The sequence below is a fragment of the Leptonotus elevatus genome, chromosome 5 (genome assembly GCF_054856555.1).
Source record: "Leptonotus elevatus isolate MCC_2025b chromosome 5, RoL_Lele_1.0, whole genome shotgun sequence".
Lineage (NCBI taxonomy): Eukaryota > Metazoa > Chordata > Actinopteri > Syngnathiformes > Syngnathidae > Leptonotus > Leptonotus elevatus.
This window is the reverse complement of record NC_141243.1, coordinates 16,771,774-16,782,939: the sequence shown is the minus strand read 5'-3', so window position 1 is coordinate 16,782,939 and position 11,166 is coordinate 16,771,774. Positions and strand designations below refer to the sequence as shown.

At 39.2% G+C, this 11,166-nt stretch overlaps 2 protein-coding genes across 6 annotated transcripts in view; one reads left to right on the top strand and one right to left on the bottom strand.

The window, feature by feature from the left end:
* The first annotated feature begins 19 nt into the window (after positions 1-19).
* Positions 20-3,284, top strand: selenom (selenoprotein M). The gene is made up of 5 exons (XM_086075617.1): positions 20-217; positions 1,666-1,701; positions 2,285-2,319; positions 2,562-2,640; positions 2,768-3,284. Exons 1-5 carry the CDS (start codon positions 125-127, stop codon positions 3,002-3,004), a joined length of 480 nt encoding a protein of 159 aa, XP_085931743.1. The 5' UTR covers positions 20-124; the 3' UTR covers positions 3,005-3,284.
* Positions 3,285-4,869: 1,585 nt separating this feature from the next.
* Positions 4,870-11,166, bottom strand: part of smtnb (smoothelin b) — a 45,326-nt gene continuing 39,029 nt past the window's right edge. For 4 of the 5 annotated variants that reach the window (XM_086075611.1, XM_086075614.1, XM_086075615.1 and 1 more), the window contains 7 exons: positions 10,856-11,023; positions 10,706-10,768; positions 10,536-10,608; positions 9,632-9,802; positions 9,428-9,554; positions 9,121-9,272; positions 4,870-6,012 (listed from right to left, as the gene is read on the bottom strand). In XM_086075611.1, coding sequence (XP_085931737.1) covers positions 5,859-6,012; positions 9,121-9,272; positions 9,428-9,554; positions 9,632-9,802; positions 10,536-10,608; positions 10,706-10,768; positions 10,856-11,023 — 908 coding nt within the window. In that variant the 3' untranslated portion in view covers positions 4,870-5,858. Of the gene's footprint in view, positions 6,013-6,690; positions 6,870-9,120; positions 9,273-9,427; positions 9,555-9,631; positions 9,803-10,535; positions 10,609-10,705; positions 10,769-10,855; positions 11,024-11,166 lie in introns of all 5 variants that reach the window. The other variant, XM_086075612.1, reaches the window with a different exon arrangement.

Below are 11,166 nucleotides of genomic sequence, written 5' to 3'. Positions count from 1 at the left end.
TGACATCACCAAGTAGGATCCTCCCCCTGCTCCTCCTTCCTCATCCTCACTTCTGCTGCACATCTTCAGGTGTGCGCGGCGTTCGTAGCAGTTCGTGGGTAGCCGCTGGTTCTGGTTCCGAACAATGTGGCTGCTGCTGCTCAGTCTGCTTTCCTGTGCGTTTTCATATGAGGTGGACGTCAAAAAACTGGATGGCCTGGCTAGAGCCAGGGTGGAGGTACTGTACAGATCAGAGCGGCGTAGCCGTGGGGGTTCTCGCTTTACGACATTTCGACAGTTACGAACGGCGCGAGAATACGTATACATTGACGTGTATGGCCTCTTAAACAATTTTGCTGTAATTATGAGTTTGTAGTTAGCATAGGTTAGTGATAGAGTACGATGCGTTCCGACGTACGTACCGAACCGGTCGTAAATGGGGGAACCACCTGTAATGATTTCAATGAATGTTTTCTTCTGCGTTTGGCGTGAAAGAATGCCGATGTGCGCATGCGTAAGGAGTATTAAACAGCTGCAGCTGTTAAAAAAATACATATAAAAATAAACAGCTACAGCACAAAAAACAACGCGTTGGCAAAATAGCGTGTTCCTACGTGCAATATATGTACGTTTAAAGTACTGTACATAGTATGCAGAATAGGACGTGTGTAGGTGGGATGAAATATTGGAAAGCAACATGAGGTATTTCCTCAGGTGAATGCCATTAACTGGCTTGCCTGCATAGTTTTAACAAAAGCGTGCCATCTGTCACTATTGTTGGGTCGGTTACGCCCGCAACTCGAAACCCGGATCTCACGTTTGCATAAAATAAGTTGAGCGTCTTTCCCACAGGGCATGGAAAGTTGAGGAAGGAATGGAAATGTTTCCCAAGTCACAAAATGTTAAGGATTTTGGTAATTCTGGTCGAATTTCAGGATGAATCTAAAATGCAACTTTTAAATGTACGTGTCCAACATGTGACTGTGATATAAGCTCTGGCTGCTGTGAATTTTGATGATCAACTTCATATTACAGAGCAACAAGTTGCACAACTGTGAATTCAAAGTGTATAGGTTACAGTGCTTTTTAGTTTTTTTTGAAATTTAACAAAACAATATGATATACAGACATATGAGAATAGCCAAAAACATACTCTGTGAAAAGCCTAATAATCAAAAATATAAAAATATGAACGTGCAAATTAATATTGTCCAACAATATCACTAATACATATTGGAGGCAACTGTAGCCACAATAAATGATTACTTAAGTATATGTATTTAATGTAGAAAATGTAGCACATTACTATTCCCCTCAGATGTTAATTTAATTTAAACCCCCGTCCCTGGTTGAGCTTTTACACTTGATACACAATCAAAAACATTGATAACCTTCAATGGCAATCATATTGGTGGGTATATTGTTATGTAGCCAGGATTCAGTCAAACCGGTAATCCAACATGGAGTCCATAAGGAGTGGAAATTTGATCCCTTTTGGAGAGCATGCTTCTGATGTTTAATTAACCCTTAGAATTCCCTTTGGTTTGCACTTGAGTTCCCGCAGTACTCTGGCGTGGTTAACAGTTTCGAAGAAGCAATGCCACTTTTGTGTCCTTTAAGCCAGATTGTTTGATATTGTCCGTGCTTTGAAATATACAAGTGTTTCTAATGATTGTCTCTTTCCAGACATGTGGTGGATGACAGTTGAACAAGCTCATAGAGGTAAATTATGTCACATTAACAAAAATGTCCTCCCTTAACTCATTCGCTGCCATTGACGGTTATAGATGTCAAAAATTCATTATAACTATTTCTTAGTGTAAATTTTTTCCCACTTTTGTTAACAAGATTATGAAAACCTAGGGTTTTTTTAAAAATCTTATTAGAACCGATATAAAATTTGTCATGCGAATAATTACGATTAAAAATGCCCCTAATTTTAAATACTTTGTAAAAAAAAAAAAAAAAAAAAAGAATTGGGGGGGAATATTTTTTTTAAAGAAAAGATTATTAAAAAATTAGGGGTGTCAGGTGATTAAGATTTTTTTATCTTATTTAATTAATCGCATGACTTCACTAGTTAACTCACGATTAATCACAAATTTTATATCTGTTCTAAATGTACCCTAAAAAAAGATTTCTAGGTTTTCATACTCTTAACAAAAGTGGAAAAAATGTTGATTAAAAAAAAAAAAATAATAATAATAATTTATGACGTCTATAGTCGTCAATGGCAGAGAATGAGTTAAAAATGTCCATCATCTCTGGAAGACATGTCACTGAATGTCCACTTTTTTGTGTGCAGGTCAAAGCCTTTGTGGTCGAGGACATTCCGCTTTAGTATCCTTTAGCGACAAAATTAGATGTAAGGAGTAATGGCATAATAATCCTGAGGGATTATAATCAGTTTAATTGAATTAAAACTGTCAAATATTGGGACAAACAAATGTGCTCTACTGAGACAATCTAGAGATATAATGGCACTGATCACAGCAAATCAAGTAGTAGCCTTGTGCCACAGTACTGTATGTGTCTGTAATCAGCATTGGACGTCCATTGGCCCTTGACCAGGACTCCCTCAGCCATAACCTGGTAATGAAGCACATTCCTGGGGCCGACCCTGAGCTTGTCCTCCTGAACCATTACTACGAAGAGCTTGATGTAAGTTCACTGAAATGTCTGCACGTGCTCTGATGGCAGGTTGCAATTGCACTACATTGTCTTATTTAGCAACTGCTAGGTGATCTAAGCATTGGTGTCATGGCAAACACATTTTTGTTTTCCTCAGCGGATACCCTTGTCCGACATGACGCGCTCGGAGATCAACGAGCTTCTGTACAAACTGGGCTTCTACAAAAAGGCTAATGCAGATGACGAAGTGCCAGAAGAGTTCCGCTTAGCTCCCGCCAAAGACAGCCCGTTTAAAAATGAGCCAACGTCCAAGTCCACCACCGCCTCTGTGGTCACTCAGAGTGACGCCGCCGCCTCAGAGCCTGAACCCGAGGCCCAGCGCACTGACCTATAACAATGCTACAATATGGGACTGCCCAAAAAAAAAAATCTTGACTTTTTTTTTTTTTTGAACAGATATAGTTCATGCCATTTGTCGCCATGTGTCGACTGTCTTTGTTTGCCTTACTTGTGTCCATTTGTGTCTGCTACCGACCCACTGAGCTACCTAATGAAGCCGCAGGCTAAAAATCTGTTGATTGGTCTGAGGCTGATGCTACATGTAACTGGTGGGTGGGCTGCTAAACGCAATAAGATTCAAGTGTAACCACTAAAAGAATAAAATGTCAACAAATGCTTTATGGTTTTACTTGAGAAAGTCGACTACAATTGGGGGTGAGTACAGGCTTGTACAGACCCTAGAAAAAGTATTGTGGAAAAGTCATCTATTTCCATAATTCCATTCAAAAAGTCAAACATTTGTAGATTTAAGGCCCACAATTGAAGTATTTGTTTATTTTTTATTATATAATTTGGACTTCCAGCTCATAAGCCCACAATAACAGGATTTCAAAAAAATAGTATTGTGGAAAAGTTATTTATTTCCATATTTCCATTCAAAAAGTCAAACTTTCATATAGATTCAGGGCTCACAATTCGAGTTCAAGTAGTTTATTTTATTTTTTTTACATAATTTGGGTTTCCAACTCATAAAACCCACAAAAAAATGATTAAAAACGACACCATGTGAATTTCTCAGTTCTGCATTGGGGGGTGTTTTCCAAAAAGGAACCCCCCCTTTGGCTTAATCATTGCCTTTGTTCTCACTAGCATTCCCCCCAAAATTAAATCCTGTTTTTGTGGGTTTTAGGAGCTGGAAGCCCTAATTATGTGAAACAAATACTTAAACACAAATTGTGGACCCTGAATCCATAATTATGAAAGTTTTGAATGGAATTATCAAAATAAATTAACTTTTTCATGATACAATTTTGTATGTTGGCCCACCAATAGTATGTGGAACAATCATTAATATAATTCAGGATTACCTTAATTATTGGCTAATGAGGGTCTCTGTCAAAAAAACAAGTTTTGTCTATTTTTTTTTAATTGATAAATTTATTGATAGGATATAGATCCATTGTAAAAATATGCCTTCTTTTTTTTCCATTTCACAAGTTTTTCTTAAAACGGTATGAAAAGAGTCACTCCTCACAAAAATATGTTTTCAAAATTATGCTAATTATGCTTCTGGGTAGAACTGCACACAAAGTGCATCAATTAATCCTTCTGATCTTTCTAAAAGCTTTCATCATAAATCATCTTGCGCCTATACAGAACGCTCTTCAGCAGTGTGTTAAGCAAATGAGAGTTACCTAGTATGATGCCCCTTAGACCCCAAAGAGCAATAATCCCACACACACAAATCCGTTTGTCTGCTTTAATGAATTCACATTGAAGTTGATGAGTTATTAACATTGTTTTTTAGTTTTAAATTATATTTTAGCCGTATATAATTATGTTAACTCAGTATGGCTGTATGAATAGACCTATATTTTTATCTGTGTTACTTTCATGAGAAAGAGCAACGGGTCTGTCTATTCATTCCGTAATCTAAAGGGAGGTTCCGGGGATTTTGCTGTGTCACCAAGGGAGTCAGGCTTATTATTATTGTATTCTTTTAATCTGATTTATATCCATGGGAACGGATTCTCTTGTATTTAGTTGTAACCAGGTGTGTTGTGGGCTGACCTTTTTTTAGAACCCTTTTTGTGAATAAATAACGATGTGAGCTGGAGAGAGAGCCACATTTGAACGAAGCACTGCTTGGGTGACTTTAAATGTGCGACCAGAAGCTTCTGGTAATTAAAACCTTTGCAAAGGAACTTCTTCAACAGAATCTCACCATTCAGTTAATTGAACACGCAAAGAGTACAATACTTAATATTGTCTACTTTAACAAAGTGCACAGAAACATGAAAGTGTTTGAGCTCTTACAAGTATGTACAGCACTCCCTGCTTTGTGGAAAGTTTTTCTCTTAGGTGGGTAACATTTCACAGATACACAATAAGGGTGAATACATTTGGTTTTTATCCAACAAAGAACTTAAAACATTGCAAATTGTAGACATGAAAACATCAAAATCTTCACTTAAAAATTCTTTTAGCTGTAAAATATACACATGCACTCGTGTTTGTTTAGCAGTTTTTTGTTTCCACTGAGAGCTGGAGCTCATCGGGCCTACAAAAACACCTTAAACCGCAGCTTTCTTTTTCTTATCGATCACAGCTGGAGTTGTCCCTTTTCCCTAATTGCCCACCATTAAGAAGAAACAAACGTGATGATGGTGGTGGCAAGATCGTTGATCATTTGTCATTGTGACATACACGGACAGTACACAAGTTTTGTCCAAACTTGATGTTCGTGTTCAGTAGCGAGCGAGCGAGCCTTCAGACAGCTGAGCTTACACCGATATGAATCTGTACTACAAATAAACAACCCAGTGCGAATGTTTTAAATAGGAATATGCTAACTGACACCCAAAGACGAATAATAACTTAAACTAAAGTGACCAGAGTTGGGTCAAAAATGTGAAAGTACCAACATTAACCGCCAATAATAGTGGGACTGATGACACCGATTTTACAATAGAAAATATATGTATAAATAAGTTACAAAGAAAAATCGTGTAGATTGCTGTGTGTCACTAGCATACAGCTGAATTTAAAAATAGCAACAAAAAGGATGGTTGTGTTGAAAATATTAAGTTTCAAAAGTTAGCTCCTATAACACTATCTTGTACGGCATTTTCATCAACACTGCTGACTGAAATATTTAACACACACACGCACACAACCCACTCTGCTTTGTCCGTTACCGAAGGTGTGAACCGCCACACCGAGGCCCAACGTTGGTCACGACGTGTAGGTCAAAGGTCAGAGGGCCGCCCCATGGCCATCTCGTGCCTGCGCAGGTGGTTGATCAGAGACTGCACGTAGGTGAACACGCACTTGGAGTCGGGTTTGTTTCCCATGATCATCATGTCCTCCACTTCCAGCAACGGCATGCAGTTGGCATACGTCCTGGGAGGGGGAGGGGGAGTCAACGACACAGCAAGAGCAAGCGAAAACGACCACCGTCTTTCTATTTGATGAACGGAAAGGCTAAAGTAAATCAAACTGAGAATTGGCTTTAATAAGCCAACATTTTGCAAAAGCTACTATCAAAAGGTTCACGTGTGAGCACTACACCTATTGACCACATGGTGGCAGTATGTTTGTATCTCTCAGCTTTCTCCACAATGCCGTCGATCAAAAATGTCAACGATAAACAGTCTGCCCTCCTGCATGAGAACGTAAACATCAACATAGCAGAACGAGTCCCGCTATTTTAGCAATCACCGACATGAACCATTCTTGCTTTAAGAGCATCTTTAAAAGGCTTTGGAAGCCTAATGCATAAACACATGTAAACTATCACTTGATTAAAAGAACTACAACACAAGCTTTCCGATTTCTTTTTTTCCCCCTGTTTTGTCTCCGGAGCTGTCTGTTTGAAACACTGTGATACATTTATTCCTTTTAGAGTGTTTTAAAGAGCAGGTCAACCTGGCCGGATGCCTCAGTCAAAGTCTGGATAATATGCACAAAGGGACATGAGCATACCATGTTTGGCTCGTCCAAAACATGAACTAAATGTCCTGACATTTCATGTACATTTAACAAGACATGCTCTGAGGCTTTTCCTTTTCCCTCTCTCACCATGGGTTCGCTTTTAGGCTGGGGTGCGACTTTAGGAGGAGTTTTTGGTTTTAACCAGGCCCTTGGTCACCAGGCCCCTGTAGAACTCCTGCAGGTACGTGTACACGCACTTCCAATCGGGCTCGCGCATCTTCACCATGTCGTCCACGTCCAGCAGCTGCGGACAGTCCACTAATTTCCTGAGCCCGGCAAGGAACGGGAAAGATGGACAGGCAGAAAGGAGGAGGCGGACGATACGAGGAATGGAGCAGGGAAAAAGGACAGAAAAGAGGAAGAGGAGGACAACAACAGGTGGGAAAGACATGAAGGAGATAATACAGATGATGCAGTGAGCAGCCATGATACAGATTCAGTGGACACAAAAAACAGAGAGAGACAAACAAACATTACATTCTCAGTGTTCACACAAGTAGACATGTGTTGGCATGCTTCTTAAACATCATAATGATCATACATGTGGCATAGAATACACAAAGACATAAACTGCCAAATGAGCATCAGACGATGCTCATTTAGCCTTTTTTTTGCATTCAAAATTTGACTACTAACTATAAGGTGACGGAAAGAAAACCATACGTGTGTGTGTGTGTAGTGTGTGTGTTCAGATAACAACAAAAATGCAAGTGGTGTCAGCACATGTGAAGAGTGCACATCCACACACAAGCACACGGGTGGTGACTGTGGTCAGGTGGCAGTCCATAAATCACTAACCAGTGTGGACGTGGTGCACAAAACATGGGTGACATCACAGGTATGGTTGGATGACAGGAGAAATCAAAATGAGCGTGGGAAGAAGACGAAAAAGAAAAGAGACGAAATCGCAACGTTGTGTTTTTTTTTTTTTGACGGTGTTTCTTTGAAAGGAGATGAGATGGCGGGAGTCGTAGTGGTAATAAAAAATAATTAATATCAAGCTATTGTTTTTTTTATTTGTTTTCAGTTATTTCCATCTTGAGTTATTGTCTCTTTTGTTTCTGTACCAGGGGTCCTCCGTTTATGGCTGAGTTCAGTCCCTGCAATTGCAATGGAACCCAAACAAGAGAATGTGCCATAGTGTATCACAACCCTGCACTATTGCAGTAGTTGAGTCAGAATGACAACAAATATATGTATTAAAAAACAAACAAACACTTCTAGGTCATAAAACAAAAATGGGACAGACAAGTACTGATACCAAGTATCAGTCTGATACCAGGCCTTATTTCTATATTGTTTTATAATCAGGAACTAGAAATTAATTAATCGTAATTATTCACACAACTTCAATAGTTAACTCACGATAAATTGTACATTTAATATTTCTTCTAAATGTACAATAAAATGTATTTTTTTAGTTTTTATACTCTTGTTAGCATAAAAGTGGAAACATTTTAAAATAATAGAAAAATGGCTGCATATTTTAGTCATTGATACAGTAATTTAATAATAATTCAGAAAATTTAGTTAAAATTTTTTTTTTTACTGTACTGTAAAAAACTAGTGTGATCTTGATTTGTGTTGGTCATTTTTCTGCCACTCGATGGCATAATTGTATTTTTTAGACGGTGACAGCACAGTGCATTCTTCTTTTCATATTAAGAGCTATCTAATCTTTAACATGAAGTATATTCTGCAATTCTGCACATAAAAAAAAAAGAAAAAAAAAAGAGTAAAATACAGCTTACCCCAGTCTTTCCAAATATATGCATTATTATTACTGCAAAATTTTGCCGTGGGCGTGTCTTCTGCGTTGCGACTAGAATTCCCCCAGTACAGGCTTTCCAAGTAAGGGGCAGTCATTAATCGCGCATTAAAAAAAATAAATAAAAATGGTTGGCATTAAAGAAACTTTAAATTAAGTCTAAATTAACACACTAATTTTGATACTCCTGATCAAAAGTACTAGTGGTATCGGTACTTGGTATCGGTGACTATTCAAGAAATGATTAGTTATGCTGATGTCTGGGCTGTCTGGGAAAAAAAGGTATCAAACATCCCTAACAAAAACTGTAAGTAAAGCGATGACTAAGCGTGCCTTCCTATGCCATGGGATTGTGATCATGTATTCAGATGCCGCTGTGCAAACTAGTTCGTTGCATGCCATTCATAACGGTAATAAACTTGAAGTCATAAATATGAAACAATCAAATGGAGAAAAAAAAACCGACGGCGGTAACCGAGCATATTCTTACGGCGTGCAGTTGGTAGCCTTGGACTGTCGTAAACTGAGGACACTCCGTATTAAAAAGGAATGCTGTTCAATGTGTAAAAAGTGCACTGCACTCGTTTGGCATTTTAATACATTTTCCATGAGATTTGAAATAAATAAAACAATGGCTGCAACATTTATTCTTGGCCCCTCGCTTGTGTTGCTAAATAAGGAAAAACAAAATAGCAGAAAATAGCCGTCACCATGTCTAGGAGTCGACCTGGTTGCGTTTTTCAACTCACTCTGCATTGCTGAAGGCCACCTCAAAGTTTTGCCTGCGGTTGCTGGGACTCAGGGAGCTGTAGTCGAAGGCCTCTGGAAAGAAGTTGTGCACCAGGGCGCAGAACGCCATGCCGTTGCTCCAGCTGGATGAGAAGTTTTGTATATCCACATGCTGACCGGGGAGAGAAAAACAAAAGCAGTTAAGTGATGGAAACATTCCCTGGGTAGTTAGATATGATCCCGGCCTTGTGCGCATTAGCGGGTTGAGTTGGACTTTTAATGGGTGGCATGAAAGGAGAGTGGCGAGCACGTGGCTGCGAGGTTCACCTCATATGAGCGGGTCTTGGCACGGCACCAGTCGAGAAGCATCTGCTTGATGGAGTTGGCGTTAGGTACGCCAAAGCTGGTGGAACGCTGCACCTTGTTTACTTTGGAGACCACCTGATGTCCCGGGCTTAAAAAGGAAAGTTGAGGTCATACTTTCTAGTTCTTTTCTTTCTTTGGTTGGGTTATCTTGGTATTTATCCTCACCTGCCTCCCTCCTTCTCAAACTTCTCCATCATGGCTTTGCGGGCCTGCATGGCCGAGGTCTTGGGCAAAGTCTGCGCCCTCATCAGCTCCTTGCGCCTCTCGGCCTGCCTTCGCTCCACCGCCGCCAACCCGCCGCTGCGAGACGACGACTCGTCCTCGCGATCAAACACACTGAAATAACCAAATGCATGACACTTGATGAGTGAAGTGGTGACTGACAACTACATTGCATCCCAGTGGGCATCCTCAAATTGTTTGTTACTGGATGTACAGCTAAGCCCAAAATGACTCGTACCCTTGGGCAAGTTCATTTTGTTGAATTATGTTTTTTGTTTGTTTGGCTTTGAATGATGTTTGGCTGAAAACGACTTATTTTTTGTTTGTTTGTTTATTAACATTTGGGAAATCATTAATATAGCAGATTTTAATTTTCACCAAACACTTTATTTTTTTAACCATTCAAGGAACCAGTTGATTTCTAACAGTATTTAGTATATTCTAATCAATTATATACTTGCAATATCGGATATGGCTGTATTAAGGGTATGGATACTTTAAAACAGAGATTTTTTTGTTGTTGTCAATAATTAAATATAAACAAAATCCCTTCACATCACCTTTTTTACCACTTTATTGTCTCAATTACTGGTAAAGGACCAATTTAACAAAATTTGTTGTTGATATAAATAATTTTGTCATTTGTGTAAAAAAAACGAGGTTCCAATGATAAGGTAAAAAATGTATTTCAAAAATAGCACAACCTAATTCAAATTGAAGAAAGATATACCACTTTTGGCTCATGTAATGAATTTGTACATTTTATTACTTTTGGAAAATAAAACTATGAATTCCATCCATTTAACCACTGGTGGGATAATATTGTGCAAAGGGGTTAACAACTCACCTGCCAACTTTTTTGCTTGTATTAGAGGAGGAGGAGGATGAGTAGCTGTAAGATTTAGACTGGACTGTCCCTCCTAAAATGTTGAAAAAGACATGTTACTAAAACACTCAAGCAAAACACGGAGTGTATGAATGGAATTGATTAAATGAGGGGGAAAAGGGACAACTCACTGTCTGTTTTCTGCACATAACTAGCCTCAACAACAGTGCTGCGAGATGATCTGCTCCCATCATCTAGACGGTTGACAGTTGACAATTGCAGTTCTTATATTTTCAACAGGTTCAATCAAATGCATGATTTTAGCAAAATGGCAAGAATACCGGACTGAGCAAAGCGGTCCATCTTGGTGACTTGGCTAAGGGTGGAGCCATCAGCCGACTTCTCCACCTTCCTCATCACCACTTCTCCCGCTCCGACTCCTGCGCGACGCTCGTCTCTCTGCTGCCGGAGCTCCTGCAGACGAGTCTCACGTTCTTTTTCTCTCTGGTCTGGAAAGGAGATGAAATAATGAAATCAGTGGACAAAAACAGAGTGAGGAGATAATACTTAGGAATAACCATTTGCTTTCACAAATAAGGGCTTCTGAGGGAAAGTGCATAATTATTTTTGAATGCTGACGAGTGTAAAAAAA